The sequence below is a fragment of the Moschus berezovskii genome, chromosome 9 (genome assembly GCF_049115385.1).
Source record: "Moschus berezovskii isolate FMDL1 chromosome 9, NW_MosBer_1.0, whole genome shotgun sequence".
Lineage (NCBI taxonomy): Eukaryota > Metazoa > Chordata > Mammalia > Artiodactyla > Moschidae > Moschus > Moschus berezovskii.
In genome coordinates, this window is record NC_142468.1 from 75254838 (window position 1) to 75279420 (window position 24583).

Consider the following 24583-nt stretch of genomic DNA (forward strand, 5'->3'; position numbering starts at 1 on the left):
ATCAACACCCTACTCACCAGCAAGGACTCGGAAGAGAAGAAGGAAATGCTGGATAAACAGTCATTTATAACTAGTCTCCAGAAAGGAGGTTTAGGATCCACAGAAGGAGATGAGCCCACAGCCTCAACTAACTTGTATTACCCAGAAAAAAATGAAATAGAACTACAAGGTTCCCTGGGCTCAAAGCTTTATTGGAATTAGGGCTGGCACTAGGAAGGCTCTCAGAGAATCTTAAAGACCCAATGTTCTGTGTACGGAGAAGGGGCCAAAACACGTATCCAGAGTTGAGTCGGGAATGGAATTCAGAAATTTCACATTACTTTTAGATTGGACTCTAGGAAATGTGTCACCAAAAATACTATAGCATCAGTCACCAAGAATTTTACCGTTTTTAGATGTGTATGAAGCATTTACAGTGTGTCAGGCACCATGCTAAGACCTGAGAACCTAATTTAAGTCATACATAATTGCTTCTTGATCACCTGAGAAATAAATCCACAATTACCATGGAGCTTGACGAGTGATCTTGGTGATGGGACCTAAAACAGGAGCTATGGATGCCACAAGCAGGGCATCGAAGTCAGAGCCCTGGAAGGACCATGTCAGCCCTCTGGTTCTTGTGCAGGTCACATGTGAGAAATTGCCAGCGAGAGCCTAGACAGGCTGCCAAACATTCATGGGCAAAGGTGAGAAGAAGCTAAAATGGAGCTTCATATTCTAAAACAAAGATTTCAAGCTTTCTCTGAATGAATGATTTAAAACAGAAGAATGACACTTTCAGCTTTTTGTTTTAGAAAATTGTCCTGGCAAGGCTTGAATGATTCACTGGAGGTTATAGCGGATCTGAGGCTGGGAATAGCTGGGATATTCTAATGGGGTAGCTGAGAGGGCCACCAGTGTGCATGTACAGGGGCAAATGGTTAGAAAGCAATTGAGGTGGCCAGACCCAGAGGAGCTGACCCATCCTGTGAGATACTGAGAGGAGTCCAGGATGATTTGTGGCTTTGGGGCCTGGTCACCTAGCAGAAGGTGAAGATGAGAAATACTAGAGTAGCAAATATGGGAAAAATAAAGACTTGAGGAAAGCACCATTTCCCATTTATCTGAGAAAGTACCAGAAGCATGTGCTGTACTGTGCTTAGTCACTCAGTCATGTCTGACTCTTTGTGACCCCATGGATTATAGTCCACCAGGCTCCTCTGTCCATGGGGATTCGGCCAGGCAAGAATACTGGAGTTAGTTGCCACGCTCTCCTCCAAGGGATCTTCCCAACTCAGGGATCGAAGCCAGGTCACCTGCATTGCAGGAGGATTCTTTACTGTCTGAGCCACTAGGGAAGGTTACCTCAAAGGCTATGAAATGTCTAACATCTTATCCCCTCTCCTCACCTGGGTTTTATACTCTACCCATAAGGGAAGGGATAAGCACTCTTTTACCCATCACCAAGGAGCGGGTCTTGGGCATTATTAGCTCATGGTACTCATGAATATTTATGGACTGATTTCCTTTAGGACTAGTCTATGCTAGGGCCAGAGATAGGAAGGACTAAATATCCCCAAAAAGCCACAGACTAGGGACCTTCCCCTTCTGTCCTTAAGGCCGGATGGTCTTGCCAGGGTGGACTGTAACTAGAGTCCGTATATAGGAGAGAGATTCTGCACCTCACAGAGGTCACACATGCACAGCAGTAACTCAGCAGGAATGACGCAACAGGCCCACTGTTTCCAAGGGACTAATATTGGTTAATGATCCCTCGGAACCCTGACTGCTAACATTTCTGTCTGTGCATGTTGTAACCTATGTTCCTCCACAGAAGAAGATGCTAACAGAGCCTTGTTTCAAAAAGGCAATGTGTCTTCATTTGGGGGGGCGGGAGGGCAAGGCAGCCATGGGCACAAGTGAAAAGTGAAAGTCGCTCAGTCATGTCCAACTCTGCGATCCCATGTACTATACAGTCCATGGAATTCTCTAGGCCAGAATACTGGAATGGGTAGCCTTTCCCTTCTCCAGGGGATCTTCCTGACCCAGGAATTGAACCGGGGTCTCCTGCATTGCAGGCGGATTCTTTACTAACTGAACTATCAGGGAAGCCCTTAAGTACAGCATCCCAGGAGGCTATATATGGCATCCTCACTTCAGGCCAGAAAAAGCACACACCAGGCCTAATCAAACCCAACAGAAGCTCCCAGTGCCTCACTACCACCCCAAGCAGAATGTAAGCAGAGTTGAGGACCATCGCTGGAGAGAGTAGTTCTCAGAAAGCCTAGTCCCAAGCAGATGACATCTCTGTGGGAAATGGCTTTCTACATCTGGCCCCACGGCTCAAGAAAGCTGATGAGGTGAGTGATGAAGCCAGCCTCTCCAGACTTGAATTTATGGGACTGGGCACCACAGGAATCTTAGGAAACTGCAATGTTGAAACTATAAATGATTCATATTTTCCAGTATGTAAAACATGCTTATAGTCAACTCACTTTGAGCTAATGGCAAGTAAGTAGCCAAAAAATCAGATTCTGGCATAAATCAAACAAATGCTGCGCTGTGCAGAAGGTTGGGAGCAAAGGTGAAATTCACTTTGGGCCGGAGGCCCTACCTCTCTGGGCCTCACCCTCTAGCAACTGAGTCCAAACACATCACCAGGACAATAGGTTCATCTGTACCATTTTTCTAGATTCCACATGTGTGTATTGATATATTTGCTTTTCTCTTTCAGACTTCACTCTGGGTGACAATACTCCAATAACAATTTTTTAATAAATTAAAATAATAAAAATGCTCTTCTATCCAGATCCTCAGTAGAGAAAGCAAGAACAAGAAGTCATTTTGTTAATTACCTGCTACCATTACTCTTTATCTTGGCAATTAATCTTGTAAAATAATATCAAAAAAGCATTAACACAGAAGGAAAAGGGGACCCCTTCCAGGAGCAGGGACCCACTGTTCATTTCACCAGGTTGGCCATTCCTATAGCTTGGAGCAGGGGTTGGTGAATTATAGACCCCAGGCCAAATTCAGCCCATCACTTGTTTTTGTATGGTCCATCAGCTAAGAATGGTTTTCACATTTTTAAATGGTTGGGAAAATGTCAACAGAGGATAATATTTTATGACGTATGAAAATGATATGAAACTCAAATTTCAGCATCCGTAAATAAAATGTTATTGGTGCACAGGCACGTCCATCATCTATGGCTGCTTCTGGACTACAATGGTTGACTTGAATAGTTCCAACAGACTATAATGGCCCACCAAGCCTGAAGTACTTACTGTCAGGTCCTTTACAGGTAAAGTTTTCCAACTTTGAGCTTAGAAGATCATTGCTTAATGTGGTATAGTTAGCACTACCCAAATGCTAAATCACATGATGCAAAGAGCCAACTCACTAGAAAAGACCCTGATGCTGGGAAAGACTGAAGGCAAAAGGAGAAGGGGGGGACAGAGGATGAGATGGTTAAATAGCATCACCGACTCAATGCACATGAATTTGAGCAAACCCTGGGAGATAATGGAGGACACAGGAGACTGGCATGCTGCAGTCCATAGGGTCACAGAGTCAGACATGACTTAGCAACTGAATAACAACAAATGTTTGATATGCCCTATTGTCCTTATTATGGACTGAATGCTTGTGTCCTCCCAAATCCACATGTTGCAATCCTAGCCCTCAGTGTGATAGTATTAAGGAGTAGGGACTTTGGGCAGTAACGAGGACATGAGGGTTAATCCCTCACGAGTGGGGTTAGCGCCCTGCAGAAAAGACACAAGAGCTTCTTTCCTCTCTCTGCTCTCTGCCATGTGAAGATATAAAGAGATGCTGGCAGTCCACAGCGTGCAAGAGCATTCTCACTAGAACCCAGCCATGGCTGCAGCTGGACCTCAGACTTCTGGCTTCAGCAACTGTGAGATATACACTTTTGTTGTTGGCAAGTCACCCAGTTGAAGGTACCTTGTTATAGCTGACTAAGTCAGTTCTCAAATATTTCCATGGCCTTGTGTCTAAATATTCATTATTAGTCTTTTCATTTTCAGTCATTAGCAACTTAGTGGAAATTAACTGATTATATTAGAAAGCATGACATGGGATTGACCACGGGTCAGGGGTAGGGTTGGTAAGGATGGGGACTCAGGTTGATGGAACTGAAGGGCAGGGGAGTCCACTGAGTCATAAAATTCCTAGGCTTCATGAAGTAACTTTGGGTGTGTTTTGGGGGGAGAGTCCTGGCATATGCTCCACATGAGAGCCAATCATTGAAGTGTCCCCAAATCACCATAAAGGTTTGTCAGTAACTGAGTAAACCTAAAAATCCCCCACCCAATCACTGGGAAATGATTTTTGGACCTTGGACTGTGGTGCTGGAGAAGACTCTTGAGAGTCCCTTGGACTGCAAGGAGATCCAACCAGTCCATTCTAATGGAGATCAATCCTGGGTGTTCATTGGAAGGACCGATGCTAAAGCTGAAACTCCAATATACTTTGGCCACCTCACGTGACGAGTTGACTCACTGGAAAAGACTCTGATGCTAGGAGGGATTGGGGGCAGGAGGAGACGGGGACGACAGAGAATGAGATGGCTGGATGGCATCACTGACTCGATGGACATGAGTTTGAGTGAACTCCGGGAGTTGGTGATGGACAGGGAGGCCTTGTGTGCTGTGATTCATGGGGTCGCAAAGAGTCGGACACGACTGAGCGACTGAACTGAACTGAACTGAACTGATCCAAAGGAAGTGGGGCATCTTAGAGGAACCAAGGGCAAGGTATGAAGGTTTCAGGACAAGCCATTCACCTTTAGATATCTCTGGGGCTGACTTATAATTCTGGGGGTGGTTTAATCATTAAGTCATGTCCGGCTGTTTGTGACCCCATGGACTATAGCCCACCAGGCTCCTCTGTCCATGGGATTACCCAGCAAGAATACTGGAGTGCATTGCCATTTCTTTCTCCAGGGGATCTTCCCCAGCCAGAGATCGAACCCGGGTCTCTTGAATTACAGGTGGATTCTTTACCAACTGAGCCACCAGGGAAGTCCTGCTTACTTTAAACTCGATCAATTTCCTCTGTTTTCTATCCCTTCCCTCATCTCCAAGCTGAGAAGGGTACCCTGCCTTGGGCAGGAAGCACTCAAAGGAGCAACAGGCAAAGGAACCTTCTGTCCACTCAGGACCCAGCCCACATTCTCAGAGTCCTAGAGGGAACCTGGGGGGCTGAAGATCCCAAGAGCCCAGCAAAGAACAAGAGTGTGTGGAACACCCCAAACTAGAGAGCAGACATCTCTAAACAGTGACTGGACAGCAGCATAAGCACGTGCAAATAAAGATGAAAAGTCACACTGAAATTGGGCAGAGCAGGTGGAGAGTGTGGGGAGAAAGCTGGCGCATGCAGGCAACATTTACTGGATACAATATTTAGGAAAATCAATTTGAATCCTGTGACTCTGACATCATCTCTTTCAACTGCATCAGCAGAACCTTAAACGGAGCAGTAACTTCTTCCTTCCTCAGTTACCCTTTTGGCCAGAATGTTTAGTCTAGGGGGAATTAACGATTTGCTAGGACAAGAAAAGGGGAGTCACGAGGGGTGGGGTGAGGGCTTGAGACATGCTACCCAGCAGCACAAATCTCCCGGCTGCCTTTCCCGGCAGTCAGGTCATCCTGCTGCATGCAATAGGTCACGGGAATGACGCTGCTGTGACTGAGCTTGGCACAGCTTAGATGTGGTTATTTGGAGTTGGAGGCAGGAAGATAGGGAAGGCCCTTCTCCTTTTATTAACAGAAAAGTATTTAAGCATCCTTACTGCTCAGGTTTATCCAGCAGCTTCAATTCTTCCTCTTTAGATGTCTCATAATACTTTCTTATTTTAACGAGTTCATCCTCTTGGGCTCTCTGTGTTGAAATAGAAGCAAAACACACACAAAAATGAGCAATGAGAATCTGTCTAAAGCAATATGTCTCAAAGTATGGTCTCTGGACCATCAGCATCACCTGTCACTAATTAGAAATGCCAGTTGCAATTACTGGCCCTGTCTTGGGCATAGGGCTTCCCAGGTGGCTCAGTGGTTTAAAAAAAAAAAAAATCTGCCTGCCAATGCTGGAGATGCAGGTTCAATTCCTGGGTTAGGAAGATCCCCTGGAAGAGGAGATGGCAACCTACTCCAGTATTCTTGCCTGAAGAATTCCATGAACAGAGGAGCCTGGCGGGCTATAGTCCACGGGATCTCCAAGAGTCAGACATGACTCAGCAACTGAGCACACCTTGGACATACTTTATGCTGGAAGCAGGGCCAGCACTCTCAGAGTGGGGTTCAGCGAGCCCTCCAGGTGATTCTCAGGCTACCGTTTGAGAATCACTGGCTAAAACCCAGTGGTCATATAAGTAACCTGAGCTGGATATACCAGCCAGGAATTTGACTGCTACCTTAAATCCCTGGTGTCTTTCCCCGTAAGATCAGATATGGATCTTTCCTTAGCATTTGCTTCCTCATCCTCAAAACAGCCCTCCTAACTTACATAGGATCCTGATTATTAAATTTCTGGTCAGCAGGTTCTCTCTGAATTTTCTAAGTATTTGTTATCTGCACTACTTACTTTGGCATTTGGTCTCATACTTTCTCAATTTATCCTCCCATGTCAGTTATATGCAGCTTACTGCTACTGTAAGCTAACAAGTACCTACCACGCACACAGTCCCGAGCCTGGGGTAACAACTGAAAGCCCCTAGAAGGCATTTTGCCTTTTATTAAGTCCTCCAACATCAAGCATTTCATCCTTGCTTTGTAGATGACACCACCGAGGCTTAGACTAACTACCAGATAAAGGGCTTGACGTGAAACATCTTTCTTCCACAATTCCATGCTGCCCTCCAGGTATTCCACACATGTGCCAGGATGGCCTAGGATTCATGCATATTCTTATCTATTAATGAAAGCCTTCCTAATAGAAACATGGGACATTCCCACCCATCATATTATATTAATACTAAACAGTTCCTGATATACAAAAAGGATGTAAAAACGTGAAGGGAATTGGAAATTCTGCCAGACTGGATTATCACACTATGGAAATTTTCTGTGAGAGGTTTAAAGTCCCTGGGAACCGAAGTATTAAATCATTTTTTGAGCTTGGTAACCAAAGCATGCTATAGAGCTCTGGGAAATAGCATTACTCAGTAAAGAGAATCTGGTTCAATCGATATATTCAAATCTAACAGAGACAGTGAACCAGAGAAGTTAACAATTATGGGAACTGGGACTCTCCTGTGTCATGTTCTCAAGAAAGCCTGTCAATTACTCTGGTTATTTACACATATAATCCGCATTTAAAGACCATATATGTATACAGTGCTGCTCATTTTCAAAGTACATTGCTACTGCTATATATATTGAGCTCTATTTTAATAGTCACAGAAATCATATAGAGCCTGTTATAATCCCCACTGTACTGAGGATCAAACAGGTTTAGGGGTTTAAATGACTCAAGACCACTCAGTTGTCCGTGACAGAGTCAGATCTCAAACCTGAATATCTCACTCTAAATCCATACACACACTCACCATCCGATACTATTTCCCACATTCAATACCAGCAGCTTACTTGGACTAAAAGTAATCATCCAAGCTGGAGACAACATCCCCATTCCTCAGAAGATGACACTGGTTATACACCATTATTAAGCTGGTAACTTAGCTTCATTCACTCTGATTGCAAATCACAGGGCCGCGTTCTATGGCACAGACATGGCCTCCCCATTGAACCGCCCTCCCCTGTAAAAGAAATCTACTAACCCAGATACCACAGCGGAGGGGAGGGATGTCAAGAACCTAGTGTTTCCTCATGCTCACTCTCATTTGAGCTTGCTTTTCTGTACCTTACTCTCTTCCACACAATGTCAAAATTCCCACCGCCAAAGAACATGAATGGATCAGTGATTTTTTGGGTGGGAGGAGTCACATACAATGATTTTTTAGACATTAACATATTTTTTTAAAGTTAGTTAAGATACAAAAATCTGGAAACTCTGATACTCACGTTTTCATATAAGGCTGCCAGGGTTTCCAGATCAACCACAGAATCGTCCACGTTAAAAATGGCTGCCGAGCACCCAAAGAGAAAGAGAAAGGATAAGAGGTTAGACCGGACTCTGCTGCACTAACATTTACTCCATGTCCAGCTACCAAGCAATGCAAACGTTTGCCCTCTCTCACACAGGTTGTCTTCTGACATGCTCTTGCCCCCTTTCCTTCTGCACCAGGGGGGCCCCGTGAAAGAAACCAAAATGGTTCTGATTGCTGGCCTAAGCCTTGGCCCTGCCTGGTTTAATTCCTCAAGCTCTGCATCCTTTCTGCAGTTTAATTTAGGCTCCGCAGGAGAAGTGTTTGTGTTTTAAAACTAAATCAGTTAGTAGGTTTGAAACACAATTTTAAATCTTTCTTCCCGCCTGGTAATTGAAGAGATTTAATACCTAATGCACCAGAACTGACGCTTGCCCATTACCAGGAAGAGGGAGAGAAAAAAGACGATGTTGGCAAATTAAATGAATTCAGGCATGTGATTTCAGGCACCCTTCCATGGCTGCTGCAAACATCTTGTTTGGATTAAAAAGACAAGAAAAAGCAATAATTGCATCAATGGCAAATTAAGATTATGGAAACCTCCCATGAGCAAGTCTTAAGGCAAGTTCTCATTCCCATGGTTTTATTTGGATTCTACTTGTTGTTCTATATCTTAAATAAGTCATTTAGCTGATGACTAATATGCCTGCGATTTCATCTAAAGAGATTCCTTCCCATATATACCAGCATACGAACATGGAGATTTTAAAGCCTTAATGGATTTGGCAATCAAAGTGCTTGAAATAGGCAGCTCCACATCTTTAAATAATTATTCAAAACTAATAAGGTTTGTTCCCTCAACCCCACCTCCCTTCTCTGACTTTACATTGTGAAATTAACCAGCACGCTAGTAAATTTTCTCCGTGGCAGGCTAATTAATTTTATTAAACCAACCAGTGATATTTAGAATGCCTTAAAATTCTGCTCATCAACCAGTACTCTGTTGGTTGGCATTACACCATGGTTTTGGAGAAGGTAGGGATCAAGGTAAAGGGCAGGTTGCTTTCAAATTGTTTTGCTTCTTCTACGGTTTAGAATTGTATGAACCCCTTCATACAATTTTAATAAACTTAATTAACTGAGCTAAGATCATGTAACTTCACCGAATACTGAGAAATGTACTTAAAATTCCTTCACAGGGCACCTTTTCTAATTCAGGAGTTAATCAGCAAGCTGTTCCTCAACTACACAGAGTAGTGAGAAAAGCAGCGGTTAATACATCAGTGACAAAGTCAGTCATCTCAGATTCCACCAAGACAAAGGAAAACTACACTTCTGAAGAGGCCAATCTAAAACCACAAAAGAAAACTGTCCTTTGAGGAAAGAAGGAAAGAGTTTACCCTCCCAAGACTGTTATATTATGAATGGAGATAAGATGATTTTGCTAACTTATTAGAAGGACCAGGCATTTTTAAATGTCCGATGCTTTAAGGGGAAAAAAAAAAAGAGCCAGGAACAATGTCTATTTTATGTAAATTCTAATAGTCTTCTATAAAAATCAGCCAATGAAAATACAGTAAGACAAGGCAAAATTCTAAAAGTAACTTATCAGAGATGTTAATTTCCAAACTAGGTACTGCATATAACTGCAAGTTTACGTATAATCAAGTGATCCTAACTAATGGGAAAGAGAAGGATCTGTTGGCTTCCTTTCCTGGTGAGTAAATATTTGAGTTTCAGAAGTTAATCAGTCTGGGTCCCAGATATACAATTTGATGGGTTATATCCTCGGCCAGTTCGCATCCAGTGTGCTAGGAAGTGGAAGAAACACGCAGGGAGGATGGGGCTGGAGAACGCGCGTGGGCTCCGGCAACATTCATTCATTCATTCACTCAGCCCTGGAATAAATATTTGCTGAATGTGCACCAAGTTCTAGAAACTGTCCTAAAATGCTGTGATTATATAAATCAAATGTGTCTAAGACACTGAAGGCACTTGGTCTCATGAGACTTATACTCCAGCTTAGGGGCTAGAAAATAAACCAGTAAATAGTTACAGATGATGATGTAAAGAAAGAGTAGAGCAATAAGCAACCTTAGAGAGGCTGATGGATGAAGGCTTCTTTGAAGAGGTGACATTTAAGCTAAGAGCTGAGCAGAAAAAGTTCTATGAGTGTCTGGGAGAAAAGCCTTCCAGTGAGAGGTAAGGACAGAAAGAGGTTTCTTATCTTGATGAAGGAATAAGCTCAAGATTCAGAAAAAGACCAAGATGACTATTACGGATGGAAGCAAAACTTACTATGCGATCCTGGCACATTCAGTTCTATCAGCTTCAGGGTATTGACTCCAGTATTCTTGCCTGGGAAATCCCTGGACAGAGAAGCCTGGCAGGCTACAATCCATGGGGTCACACAGAGTCGGATATAACTGAGCACACATACACACATTCATAGGATGGATCTCATTTCACTTACTGAAAACATTAAAACAAGATGCATGCTCAACCGAGCTCATAGAGCATTGTGAGAAATCAAAACAGTACCTACAAATAGAGACTACTGTGATGTTAACTATACACACTTTGTATGTGTTTTAATGCTTGCTAATGCCTTATCTGCTTTAACATCTGGAAAGAGTTAGAGAAAGAAGACTACCACTTTCTAGAATACTTGAGTGTTTCCAGTAGGAACAGTTGCTATTTAAACCCTTTTGGTCCTTTAAAACCCCATTCAAGGCCCACCTTCAGAAGTGTTCATAGAAAAGGTATATGCATGAATAACTCTAGTTATGAAAAATTATGTATTGAACATCTTAAGGGAAATATAAGATAACTTCGGGTCCTTTTGGGTTTCCCTGGTGGCTCAGACAGAAAAGAAATGGCCTGCAATGTAGGAGACCTTGGTTTGATCCCTGGGTTGGGAAGATCCCCTGGAGAAGGGAATGGCTACCCATTCCAGTGTTCTTGCCTGGAGAATCCCATGGATAGCCTGTAGCCTGGAGGGCTACAGTCCATGGGATTGACCAAGAGTTGGACATGACTGAGTGACTAACACTTTCACTTTTTGGGTCTATTTAGAAAGCTAACCTAATCTTAACTTCTCATTTCCATCTTTCCCATCAAAGCATTTTTCTTCATACCACCCATGTTTTTTTTTAAGTAAAAATTTTACTTTGGTGTTTGAAATACCTCAGATGTCTTTCCTTTAAATACTGGGTAAAGTCCAGCTGCCTAGGCCTAATTTTTAAGTCCATTCCTTTCCTGGCCCTGAGTGACACTTCCAGTCTCATCCTTCACCATTTCTACTGTTCCCAGGCCCCCTGAGCTCCAGCCACACACCTTTCTACTCCTGAAGATTCCAAGATTTTCTCCCTTCCTGCCCCTCACCCTCCTAGGCCTTGGTGAAAAGCCTCTCCCCTGGAAGGATGCTCCTTGACCTTTGGATCAAGTACTTATTCTTTACCTCTTCCATGTCACCACTCATATTTTATATTGGGTGAAACAGTCTATTTTAAGAAGCCGTATTAGTAAGTTGCTTAACACTGGATCGTGGAAGGTCTGTAGTCAGGGATCATTTCTACACATCTTGATAATCCCAGCATCCAGCATAGTCCTGGGGGTAGCAACAGGAATAAGATAAATGTCTATGGATAAGACAGGTGTCCGAGAAATCCCAAAGAGTGAGTCTTGCTGCTATGTCAGGAAAAGTTCCTCAATAAAGACAGCATGGGGATTTGAAAAAGAAAAACATAGACTTTTAAAAGGGATAGGACTGACGAATAAAAATAATATGCATATCTGAATTAAGGTTGTTTGCCCATGCTTGTTTGTTCGCATTTAAAAAATCAAAGTATGGTGAGTAAAGCTGCACAATCATGCCCCATCCACATACTCAGTACAGATACAACGCTGGCCTGAATACTCCATACCTCAAAATCACTAAATTTTACAAGCAAATCTTCTCATTGTAAAGAGAAGAATAAGGAAATTATCTTTCCTCTCATTCTTAACCTTCAAGAATTTTAAACAGTGGTATCACCATAGGCAAAAAGCCCTGAGTAGAAATTCAACTGTTATACTGCTTTAGGCAGACAGCTAAAGCACCCATTTATTAACCATAATGAATCAAGCCAAGTCCATTCCAAGCACTCACAATCTGTAAATGGACAAGTGCCAGCGAATGTCAATGGGAAAGAGGTGAGACATTCCCAGGATGAAGAAGCAGACATATACAGGCTCAGAGAACACACAGGCAATGGTGGAGAGTCCACGTCTGGCTTGAAGAAAGTGTTCCTTACATAAAGTTTGGAGCAAGGTCCCGTGGAATCCTGAAGGCCCAGGTGAAGAGCCTGTGGCACATCGCAGGGAGGCCGTGAGCACTGATGAGCAGGTGAGGCAATGGACAGAGCTCTATTACGTAGGATAGAGAAAAATTTGGAAAGAATGGTTTAGAACTAAGTTCAGCATGGCAGAGGTTGTGGACAGAAAGAACAGAACAGGAGAGAAAGACTGCGGAGCTCTGTACAGTGATGTCATCAACTGAGCCTTTGACCGTGTGGATCACAATAAACTGTGGAAAATTCTGAAAGAGATGGGAATACCAGACCACCTGACCTGCCTCTTGAGAAACCTGTATGCAGGTCAGGAAGCAACAGTTAGAACTGGACATGGAACAATGGACTGGTTCCAAATAGGAAAAGGAGTACGTCAAGGCTGTATATTGTCACCCTGCTTATTTAACTTATATGCAGAGTACATCATGAGGAACGCTGGGCTGGAAGAAGCACAAACTGGAATCAAGACTGCCGGGAGAAATATCAATAACCTCAGATACGCAGATGACACCACCCTTATGGCAGAAAGTGAAGAGGAACTCAAAAGCCTCTTGATGAAAGTGAAAGAGGAGAGTGGAAAGGTTGGCTTGAAGCTCAACATTCAGAAAACAAAGATCATGGCATCTGGTCCCATCACTTCATGGGAAATAGATGGGGAAACAGTGGAAATAGTGTCAGACTTTATATTTTTGGGCTCCAAAATCACTGCAGATGCTGATTGCAGCCATGAAATTAAAAGACACTTACTCCTTGGAAGGAAAGTTATGACCAACCTAGATAGTATATTAAAAAGCAGAGACATTACTTTGCCAACCAAGGTCCATCTAGTCAAGGCTATGGTTTTTCCAGTGGTCATGTATGGATGTGAGAGTTGTACTGTGAAGAAAGCTGATTGCAGAAGAATTGTTACTTTTGAACTGTGGTGCTGGAGAAGACTCTTGAGAGTCCCCTGGACTGCAAGGAGATCCAACCAGGGAGGAGAAGGGGACGACAGAGAATGAGGTGGCTGGATGGCATCACCGACTCGATGGACATGAGTTTGAGTGAACTCAGGGAGTTGGTGATGGACAGGGAGGCCTGGCGTGCTTGATTCATGGGGTCACAAGGAGTCGGACACAACTGAGCAACTGAACTGAACTGAACTGAGCCCAGGGACTGAGCAAGTCTGTTGTCAAATCAGCCTGAGTATTTCCGTCTAGGTGTGGAGGGAGGGCTTGGGCCACTGCAAAATAGGCAGAGGAGCTGACGAGGTGGATATGCCTGATGCTGTCCCCTTATAACCTGGGGGAGGAGTCTGGGAGAGGAAGAAGTCAATGGAGAGGTTAATTTAGGGCCAATGCCAAGTATTCCGCTGAGGTTTCTCCTCTTCCACGTGAGGAGCTTAAATCTGAAAAAGTAAAATAAAGTTCAGAGGTAGAAGCAGCACTGAAATGAGATCATCTGGTTGAACCCAGGAACTTAAGAAATTAAACACTTTCTATTATTTCTATTTTACAGGGTGGCCAGGGAAGGGTAGGCTATTGGGCAAAGGGGTGAAAAGTAAAAAGAGCCAAAGTCCTGTGACTCATAGGAGAGTCATCCTGCATGTACATAGCCCTGCCTTCTATTTACCATGAACAGTTTAAGTTCCTACAAAGGCCAGAATCCATACATGATCCTGCTATTCCCCAGATATGAGACGGTGTGTTACAGAATTGATTCTTGAAAGCACTCACTACCAAATTTAGAAGCAGTCAATGAACCTATTCTGTTAGTTAATTGACAAATACATCAAAGAAAGAAATCAGTCATTGATCAAAATATTTTTGGAGTTTCCAAGGACCAGGTAGCCCCCTCCACTTTGTACTTGCAAAAACATACTCTCTCTCTCTCATACACACAAAACCCTTTTATATCATATAAGTTGAATAAGCAAATACCAGCCTACATAATTCTCCAGCACACCTCCAAGCCCTGATACAGTCTTCCAAGTAATTCTCTAGCTTTTGCTCCCATCTGTACCAGGCTCATTATACCAACACTCCCGCAGATGGTGTCAGAAAGGCGAAGTGCCAAATTCACAAAGGGGAGACCCCAACAACTCATCGCTACTGTGATATCAATCATGGCTGGTGGTTTTTACTTTTATCTCCCTCTCTCCTTAGTTACCCCTGCCCCCACTGTCAGTTCACTTAGAATATTTCACCTACACCTCACAATATGTCGAGAGGAAATAGACACACGCTGTGAAAAGCTGGTAATTTTATTGGGTTCCTTTACCTTTAAAAATCTGTTACTTGGTCAAGTCTGGTTTCTGGGCTCCTTTTTTGCAGGGAAATTGAGGCAAACATTTTTATGTGGTCCTCTGGTGCCTGCTCTGTACTCCGAGAATTATATACACAAGGATCATTAGAGTAGGGTTTCGCCCATTAAGATATAATAACCGTCAGCAGGGACAAAAAGCAGATCAGTATCACAAATTCAAACTAACAGGCACACATAAAAACTATGTTCCTGCTTCAGGCACAGGGACGGGGGTCAAGGTCTTACACAATAGGTAAATTCCCTCTCCACTTTGGAGACAGCTTTTTCACAAGAGCGGGGTAAGGAGAAAGAACAGGCAAGAATTCTCACAGCCCTCCAGCCATTTTTAACCCTGAATGCTTTCCTATCTCAAAGCGCACCTTGTCCAAACAAAGAATGGTTGTGTTTGCTGTTCTACAGGGTTTCTAATTAGTAAAAAAAAAAAAAACAAAAACATGTACTTACTCAAGAGAGCTGTTCTTGATCAAAGTAGCATCTTTGGGCAAGAAACATGTGACAGACTGAGGTAGGAAAGGCATACTCCTTTTATTGTTATTCAGTCGTTAAGTCGTGCCTGGCTCTCTGCGATCTCATAGATTGCAACACACCAGGCTTCCTTGTTCTTCACTATCTCCCGGAGTTTGCTCAAATTCATGTCCATTGAGTCAGTGATGCTATCTAACTATTCCTAGTTTGTTCGATTAGACCAAGTAAATCTGGTTGTCCAAGGCGTGAAAGATGCCACATGGGTAGGGTTGGGTTGCTTTAGCAGGCTTTGGCTATCGCTGGTTTTAAAACTGGAGCCTATCATCCAGCATGAAGTAAGTCAGAAAGAAAAACACCAATACAGTATACTAATGCATATATATGGAATTTAGAAAGAGGGTAACAATGACCCTATATGCGAGACAGCAAGAGAGACACAGATGTGAAGAACAGTCTTCTGGACTCTGTGGGAGAGGGCGAGGGTGGGATGATTTGAGAGGGTAGCGTTGAAACGTGTATATTATCATATGTGAAGTGGACCAGGTTCGATGCATGAGACAGGGTGCTCAGGGCTGGGGCACTGGGATGACACCGATGGATGGGATGGGGAGGGAGGTGGGTTCAGGATGGGGAACACATATACACCACACCCATGGCTGATTCATGTTGATATATGGCAAAAACCGCTACAATATTGTAAAGTAATTAACCTCCAATTAAATAAATTAATTAAAAAAATAGCCTCTATGTAGCCCATTGTATGCTTCTTTGCATTAGCTTCAATAGTTGATACCTTTTACAAGTGGCTGTTTAAAGATTCAAGTGGAATAGATCTATTCTCAGTCCAAGAAAGAAAACGTGAATATTTGATTATCAATAGAAATTATTATGTTAGCAATGTTAGCTTTCAAATAGCCAACATAAAACTCAACTCTTTCAACCAAATTACGATTTTTTCAGTTCAGTTCAGTTCAGTCGCTCAGTTGTGTCCAACTCTTTGCGACCCCATGAATCATGGCATGCCAGGCCTCCCTGTCCATCACCAACTCCCAGAGTTCACTCAAACTCGTGTCCATTGAGTCGGTGATGCCATCCAGCCATCTCATTCTCTGTTGTCCCCTTCTCCTCCTGCCCCCAATCCCTCCCAGCATCAGACTCTTTTCCAGTGAGTCAACTGGTCGCATGAGGTGGCCAAAGTATTGGAGTTTCAGCTTTAGCATCAGTCCTTCCAATGAACATCCAGGACTGATCTCTTTGCAGTCCAAGGGACTCTCAAGAGTCTTCTTCAACACCACAGTTCAAAATTAATAATTTGTAAGTAAAAGAGAATGGAATGGAGAAAGCAACATGGAAGGCCTTGGGTTTTTTTTTTTTTGTCTTGTTTGTTTGTTTTGGCCATTTTGATCATGGCATGTGGGATCTTAGTTCCCTGACCTGGGATCAAATTCATGCCCCCTGTCTTGAAAGCATGGAGTCTTAACCACTGGACCACCAGGGAAGTCCCAAGCTGTGGGGTTTTTAAACTCTCAGGTAAGCTAACCCTCAAAACTCCCACAAACCAATTCCTCTGACCTCTCTTAAGAGAAAGGCAAGGATGTGGGGGTCCCAGAAAGAAGGTGGTCTTGGCAGAATCTGAAAGCTGAGGAAAGGCAAAGCAGGACTATTTCCCCAGAGTCTCGCCTCCCCAATGAGGCCATCACTGAGAATGAAGACCAAGCTTGTGATGAAACTGGGCAAGAGATGAAAAGATACGGGTCAGGCAGAGAGAAGTGTCAAAGAACCACACAGAGGCCAGAACAAGAGCTGCACAGAACCCGCCCCACAAAAAGCTCAGCACCCAGGGTTCCTCACAATGGCCAGAACACGCCTGTGACCTTCCCGCCATACGCCTCATTCTTTCCCTACTGACCACTGTGCTTCTCCTCCGACGGCACCAGGCCCACCTGCGCAGACACAGGTACAGGCCAAGCCTCATTCCATGCACATATCCAGAGCAAATGCTGAGGGCAGCAGTTATTAAGCAGCTTAAAGGCATCTCTGTGCACTCCACCAGAGGGTGGGGAAAGCAGACAGGCAGTACTGGAGATGAATACTTAATTAGCAGCTTGCTTTTATTGGGAAATTGCTGTGTACAAGGCATTGTTCGAACCATTTTACATTTATTCATACAAGGAAGATTCTACTGTTGCCCTGAGTTTAACAGGCAATGAAACTAAGGCATGAAGAATGGTTTCCCAAGCTCAGTTCCATCACCAAATTGACTGGACCATGATTGTACTTCTTTTATCCTTTGTAAGTGTCAGTCTAGAAATAATCACTCCACCAAAAGGAGACCTGGGAGAAGGAAATGGCAACCCACTCCAGTATTCTTGCCTGGAGAATCCCATGGACAGAGGAGCCTGGTGGGCTGCTGTCCATGGGGTCACACAGAGTTGGACACGACTGAAATGACTTAGCAGCAAAGGAGACCTGAGTTTGATCCCTGGGTTGGGAAGATCCCTTGGAGAAGGGAATGACTACCCACTCCAGTATTCTTGCCTGGAGAATTCTTGGGACAGAGGAGCCTGGTGGGGTACAGTCCAAGGGGTCGCAAAGAGTCAGACACGACTGAGCAGCGAACAATTTCACTTTTCAATATCCTCACCACCGAAAAAAAAAAGTGCTAACCAACTACCTATAAAAGTCTACCTTTGCCTCTGAATGGCATCACATGTTTTATACATCAATCAACAGTCTCCCAGTGGGAACCATAGATAGCCCAGGCCACAAAAATGTCATTTGTGTATTATACACATCCATAATGCCACCATTATTTAATTATTGCTAATACTTAATTCATTTCTATGGTCCTTTTTTAAAATTTGTGGCCACACCCCATGGGCATGTGGGCCCTTAGTTCCCCAGCCAGGGACTGAACTCAAGCCCCCTGCATTGGAAGGTGGAGAATTAACCACTGGACCACCAGAGAAACCCCTCAAATATGCTATCTTAATATATGTCATAAGACAATCAAACTTCAGTCTTCATTAATTATTCACAGTTACTGACAATAATCAGTATTGTGGTTCCAAGCATAGCAAAAAAGAACGTCTAAAAGCAAAAAGAAACCCAGAACTTGAAAAGGCATTACTTAGAAGAAAAGAAAATCTAAAAATAAATCAACAGTAATATAAAATCCATTTTTCTTAAAAAGATATTACTAATTGCAATTTTATACAGCATGCCAGAACTGACTAAAAAGGGAAGCGAAGGCACAAAGAATGAAGAAACACAAACAAAAGCTGCCTCCAGACACATAAAGAATAGCAACTATCAAGGGAATATATTTTATGATATTATCTACACTGCCAAATGCTTGCTGGTGCATCATGTGAGTTGGTACAGACCTTTATTCAAGCTTTGTTGGAGACAGGAGGCAAGTATAAATGACACAGTTAAACAGAAGCCAGCTAGCAGGTGACACATCTAGTCTGTCCCCAAAGCTTCAAATCACTCAACCTCATCAAGCAAAAAATCCCAATTTTTGTCTAAGTCGAGGCATGTACTCGGCCACAAGGTGCCGTTTTATAGGCGCAATTAAAATTGTCCATGGTTCAAACCTCAAAGAGGGGCACAAGCATAGAATTCAGAGAACTTCCGCTCCTTCATTCCCTCTATTCTCTGTAGGGGCAGTGGAATGAGAAACAGTCTGGGTTAAGCTGCTTCTGTTCTTCCATTAGTTCTGCTTCTTTTAAGCCAAAATTACATTCCAGGCAGACTGGATGGCCTCAGCCAGTTGCCTGAAGGTAAAGTACAAAAGAAATGCCACCCTTGGCTTTCTGGACCCAGCTCTGACAGGGCAGGGAATGCTCAGGGGTTCAGAGAGAGGTGGATGGGACCCTGCTGCTCAGGTGTTTTAGACTCAGCAGGAAGAAATGAGAGCTGGGAAAGGACATATAGTAGCATTAGAGCTACTGTTTATATTCATCCCCAAACTGAGCTCTGCCCATGCTTAATAAGTTGACTGACCCTGATGCCTTCCTTGGGTATGTCAGTAGGTCATGACTGCCTGTCACCATCGGTGGGGAAACTCTTTCACACGTGGCTTCCTCACTTGTTCCTTTGCTTCCAATGTATCGTGATTTGCAGCAGTGGCGGCGGTAGTGGGGGAGGATTAAATAACATTTTCTGATTCTAAAATCTAGTTTTAACTAAACTTGACAAAATAAACCAGTTGGCTTCAAAAGATTCCTGAAGAGAAACCCCAGACTGAAGATAATCCATCAACAATAAGAAAAATGGAAGAGCACAGGCTTGACTGCTAGTAAAAGTTCATCAATTCTGGAATGAATTAGAAACGGGGACAGTCGAATTAGATCTGCCAAGATGCTGACCTCCATACATTATAGTAGAATTTATCAAGAGACTGTTTGAAATGTGAGTTTAAATCCACTATTTTTAATAATAAGCTTCATTTTATGTATATATTGAGCCATGAGATACTAGCTGTTGAGAATTTAAAGCTATCAAAATCAGTAACACATTTAAAAATATTAATCTCAATTTAATTTATATCTTTGCATCCATTTTATAATGTGAATATTAGTTCTGTTACACATTTACATGATGTACAAGTTCTTAAAAACATATCTTGAGAAGCATGCTCTAAAATTTTTACTGGCAGAGGTGCACAATAAAAATTTTGCCCTTTGAGTATGGGTCTTCCAGACCAGAATTAGAATGTTCCTCAGGAAGGTCCTGCAGACAGTGACTGCAGCCATGAAACTAAAAGACGCTTGCTCCTTAGAAGAGAAGCTATGAAAAACCTAGACAGTGTATTAAAAAGCAGAGACATCCCTTTGCTGACAAAGGTCCATATAGTTAAAGCTATGGTTTTTCCAGTAGTCATGCATGGATGTGAGAGTTGGACCATAAAGAAGGCTGAGCGCTGAAGAATTGATGGTTTCTAACTGTGGTGCTAGAGAAGACTCTTGAGAGCCCCTTGGAAAGCAAGGAGATCAAACCAGTCCATCCCAAAGGAAATCAACCCTGAATATTCACTGGAAGGACTGATGCTGAAGTTGAAGCTCCAATAATTTGGCCACCTGATGAGAAGAGCCAATTTATTGGAAAAGACCCTGATGATGGGAAAGACTGAAGGCAGGAGGAGAAGGGGATGACAGGGGATGAAGATGGTTGGATGGCATCACCAACTCAATGGACATGAGTTTGAGCAATCGGTGGCGAAGGGCAGGCAAGGCTGACAAGATGCTGTCCATGGGGCTGCAAAGAGCTGGACACAATTGAGTGACTGAACAATAGGAAAGCCCGAGACAATTCACGGTGAATTTCAGACGCCTGGAAATTCATTATGTTTAGACAACTGGCATAAACCTTGACAGAGATTTCTATAAATTATTAGGCAAAAAGGAGCAAAGTCCAGTCAGCATTCTCAGATCTGAGTTTTAGACTCTGGGTATACACCTAACGGAGAAGGCAATGGCAAGCCACTCCAGTACTCTTGCCTAGAAAATCCCATGGATGGAGGAGCCTGGTAGGCTGCAGTCCGTGGGGTCGCTAAGGGTCGGACACGACTGAGCGACTTCACTTTCACACATTGGAGAAGGAAATGGCAACCCACTCCAGTGTTCTTGCCTGGAGAATCCCAGGGACAGGGGAGTCTGGTGGGCTTCCCCGTCTATGGGGTCACACAGAGTCGGACACGACTGAAGTGACTTAGCAGCAGCAGCAGCATACACCTAACTTACATTTTGATTCGAGATTCCTAAACAGAAAGATGGTTTTTGATACAGCTGAACTCTAAACTGAGATTCTGGATTAGTCAGAACTAAAGTGAAAAATGTTTTATTTTGATGTTAGATTAAATATTATAAATATGAATTCTGAGAGTGTACGGGAAATTCCAAACGGATGCCAGGAGGTTTCTGGCACCTAGTCTGTTGCAATGCATATGGAGGTTTATATCAAGAATAGTCAACAGCAATTTTCCATCTCCCCTGGGAAAAGAATAAGAGGAAATCACTAACATGGAATGAAAACACTAATTTGCAATCATTTAGGCAGTCACTGTAACCAAGGATGCCAAATGCTTTTAAATATAAGTCACCCTAGTTAACCAGATGGAAAACCAGCAAGGAGTAAATCACTTGTTCAGGATATCTCTGGGACCAAATACAAGTGGCGTGGTATTATGGTCAGTGTCCTGAAGCCATTCTTCCTCCACAACCAAGGTCTTGCCTTTAGTCATGCAGTGCTTTAAACTTCGTCAGAACAGAGATTTAGGTTTAGATACCACACACCGCCTGGGGTGGAGAGCAACACATATGGGTGGCTATCTTTGTGGGGATGTTCAGTCTCTAATCTAGCCCTATTTACTTAGTATCAGGCTGGAATTTTCAGATGTTCTTGAACACTTCAGCTGAAATGTCACCAGTCATCTCCAACTCAAATCATGCAAAACAGAATTGATCTTTCAGCTTCTATCCACGCTTCCCCCCCTCTATTTTCATTTTATGTTTTTGGCACCATGATTCCCATTCTTGTTGAAACCAGCAACCCCAAACTTCTCCATCATCATATGAATCTCGTGGGGCTAACCATAAAAATCTGCTCTTCAAACATCCCTTGCACATGGTCTACTCTACATTTCCACAGACACAGCCCTAGTTCTGGCCTTTGTCATTTATTATGTCAACAATCACAATCCCTTTCTATCAGATCTAGCCATGCATACATGCTAAGTTGCTTCAGTCATGTCTGACTCTTTGCAACCCATGGACTGTAGCCCACAGGTTCCTCTGTCCATGGGATTCTCCAGGCAAGAGTACTGGAGTGGGTTGCCATTTCCTCCTCCAGAGGATCTTCCCGAACCAGGGATCAAACCCGCACCTCTTATGTCTTCTGCAACAGCAGGCAGGTTCTTTACCACACAGCGCCACCTCGGAAGCCTAGATCTAGTCACCTACATGACTATTTCTGTTTATTCATTCAACAGACCCTTGATGATCCTCACCTCATTGCCAGGCACAACAAGGTGCGAGGGACACATCAGTGAGTATTAGCCCTCTTGCAGTTTGTCTTCTGCTGGCGGATGTAAGTGAGAAGTATATGAACAAAGAAAATATTAAGTGATGGGTAGAAAATAAGAAAATTAACTTACAGTGACTTAAATTAGGGAGGAGGATCTGGGAGGACCTCTTTGAGATGTTACCCTACGAAATGGCAACCCACTCCAGTATTCTTGCCTGGAGAATCCCATGGACAAAGGAGCTTGGTGGGCTATGGTCCACAGGATCGCAAAGAGTCAGACACGACTGAAGTGACTTAGGAGCAAAGAAAAAGAGTGTGCTGTTGAATGGGGTTGGAAAAGCATTTCAAACAGAGGGAACATACTGTGCCTTCAAAGACACAGAGGAAGGAAAGAACTTGGCCTGTGAAGGAATCAGAGGACCGCTGACACTGAAGAGCAATGAGAAGTCGGCCCAGTCAAGTTCAGGAGAAGATACGGCTGCTGCCAGAGCATGAAAGGGCTTGGGGGCCAGTCTGCTGTGATTGGGGAAGTATTTCTGCACTCCAAATGAGATCACAGCACTGCCCCCTTTAACTTCTACCGCCATGTTACTGATAGGATAGCGTTCAAATTTCATCTGATGACAGTCGGGATCCTTCCTGGTCTGGATACTACTTGCCCTTCAGGTACTTTGTTCTGAAACCACCCACGTTTACATGCAACTTGTAGACGCCAGACGTGCCTCCTTTTCATATGCCTTCTTTCATCAACTGGAAAAGCTCCTTCTCTGTGTGATGACCACCATTTCATCCTCTAAGACTCATCTTAAGTGTTACAAGAGGAGCTGATAGATTGATCTCTGTTATTTCACAGGTAACTTTATTCTGTGATCTTAGGATACTCTGTACATCTCTGCCACCATCCTGTGAACTCCTGAGAATGTGAAATTCAGGACGTTATGTGTTGTGGTAGTCATGGTGTCTGAAACAGAGCAGGCATGCAGTACATGCTTAGTGAGGGAGAGAGGGAAAGAGGAAGGGAGGAGGCAGGCCGGCAGGAAGAAGTTTTGTCCAAATGCACTGCTGCTGCTGCTGCTGAGATGCTTCAGTCGTGTCCGACTCTGTGCGACCCCATAGATGGCAGCCCACCAGGCTCCCCCGTCCCTGGTATTCTCCAGGCAAGAACCCTGGAATGGGTTGCCATTTCCTTCTCCAATGCATGAAAGTGAAAGTGCTCAGTCGTGTCCGACTCTTAGGTACCCCATGGACTGCAGCCCACCAGACTCCTCCGTCCATGGGATTTTCCGGCTAGAGTACTGGAGTGGATTGCCATTGCCTTCTCCAAATGCACTAGAATGAAATTTATGACATTCTGATTTTATCTAGTCTAAGGTTTACTCTATTCTTTAAAACCAAATTAAAATTTAAAAGATTCTTTATTGAATGACTTCTATATAGGATACACTAGCCCAGTTCATGGTCAAAGTGAAGTTGCTCAGTCGTGTCCGACTCTATAGCCTACCAGGCTCCTCCTTCCAAAGGCTTTTCCAGACAAGAGTACTGGAGTGGGTTACCATTTCCTTCTCCAGGAGATCTTCCCAACCCAGGGATTAAACCCGGGTCTCCCACATTGTAGGCAGACGCTTTACCGTCTGAGCCACCAGGGAAGTCCTGGTTTACCAGTTTACCAGTTTGTAGTAAACAATGCTTAATTATCAGAGAAATTCTGAGCAAAGTAATGCTACATGTCATAAAGGACCACACACTGGCTCTGTTACTTGCTGTTAGTTAACAGACCTAGAGGTACTAAGCCCCCAAATTCCACTTCTTCAATATACACTATAGACAGGGTCAAACGGACAACAGAGAAGGGCCCATGTTACAGATGAGGAAAATAAGGCTGCTTTTTAAGACTTTTAACAAGTAAAAACTGGATTATCCATTACCTCTGTGGGAGGTAATGGTGGGCTGAAACACCCAGAACTATTATTAAGGTGACCAAACTGTTATCTCAGCAAGAGGAGAAATGGCATAAGCAAATATCTAATGCCAAGCAGAGATAAGTGAGGTGTAAGTAACAGTGAATAGATATTATAAACATTTTTGTCATGCTGAAGGAAAATTCTCCATTCTCCTCTGAGTGAATATACTAGCTTTCTGGTTTATTCATCAGCTTCTTATGAGTCTGCATGAAGCACAAGTTAGTGTACCTATCTCTGCACACTGACAAAGCTGAATATATGACCAAAAGACTGAAGAACAGTCTCTTAGCTGTGGTCACTTCACCACGGTTAACATGCTGTGTGACCCTGCCTGCCTGCCAGCTGGTCTGTTCCAATCAGATCTCGTGACAGCTACTTCTCTCACATTAAAACAAATGTTTTAGGTCAAGGTCAGCACAAGGAGTCCTTTCATCAGGATGAGAACA

The 24583-nt window shown here is 43.4% G+C and overlaps 1 protein-coding gene across 2 annotated transcripts in view; it reads right to left on the bottom strand.

The window, feature by feature from the left end:
• FMN1 (formin 1) overlaps nucleotides 1-24583 on the bottom strand; it is a 474559-nt gene that overhangs the window by 176092 nt on the left and 273884 nt on the right. For both annotated transcript variants that reach the window (XM_088839831.1, XM_055435909.2), the window contains 2 exons: nucleotides 8025-8086; nucleotides 5795-5883 (listed from right to left, as the gene is read on the bottom strand). In XM_088839831.1, coding sequence (XP_088695957.1) covers nucleotides 5795-5883; nucleotides 8025-8086 — 151 coding nt within the window. The remainder of the gene's footprint in view (nucleotides 1-5794; nucleotides 5884-8024; nucleotides 8087-24583) is intronic.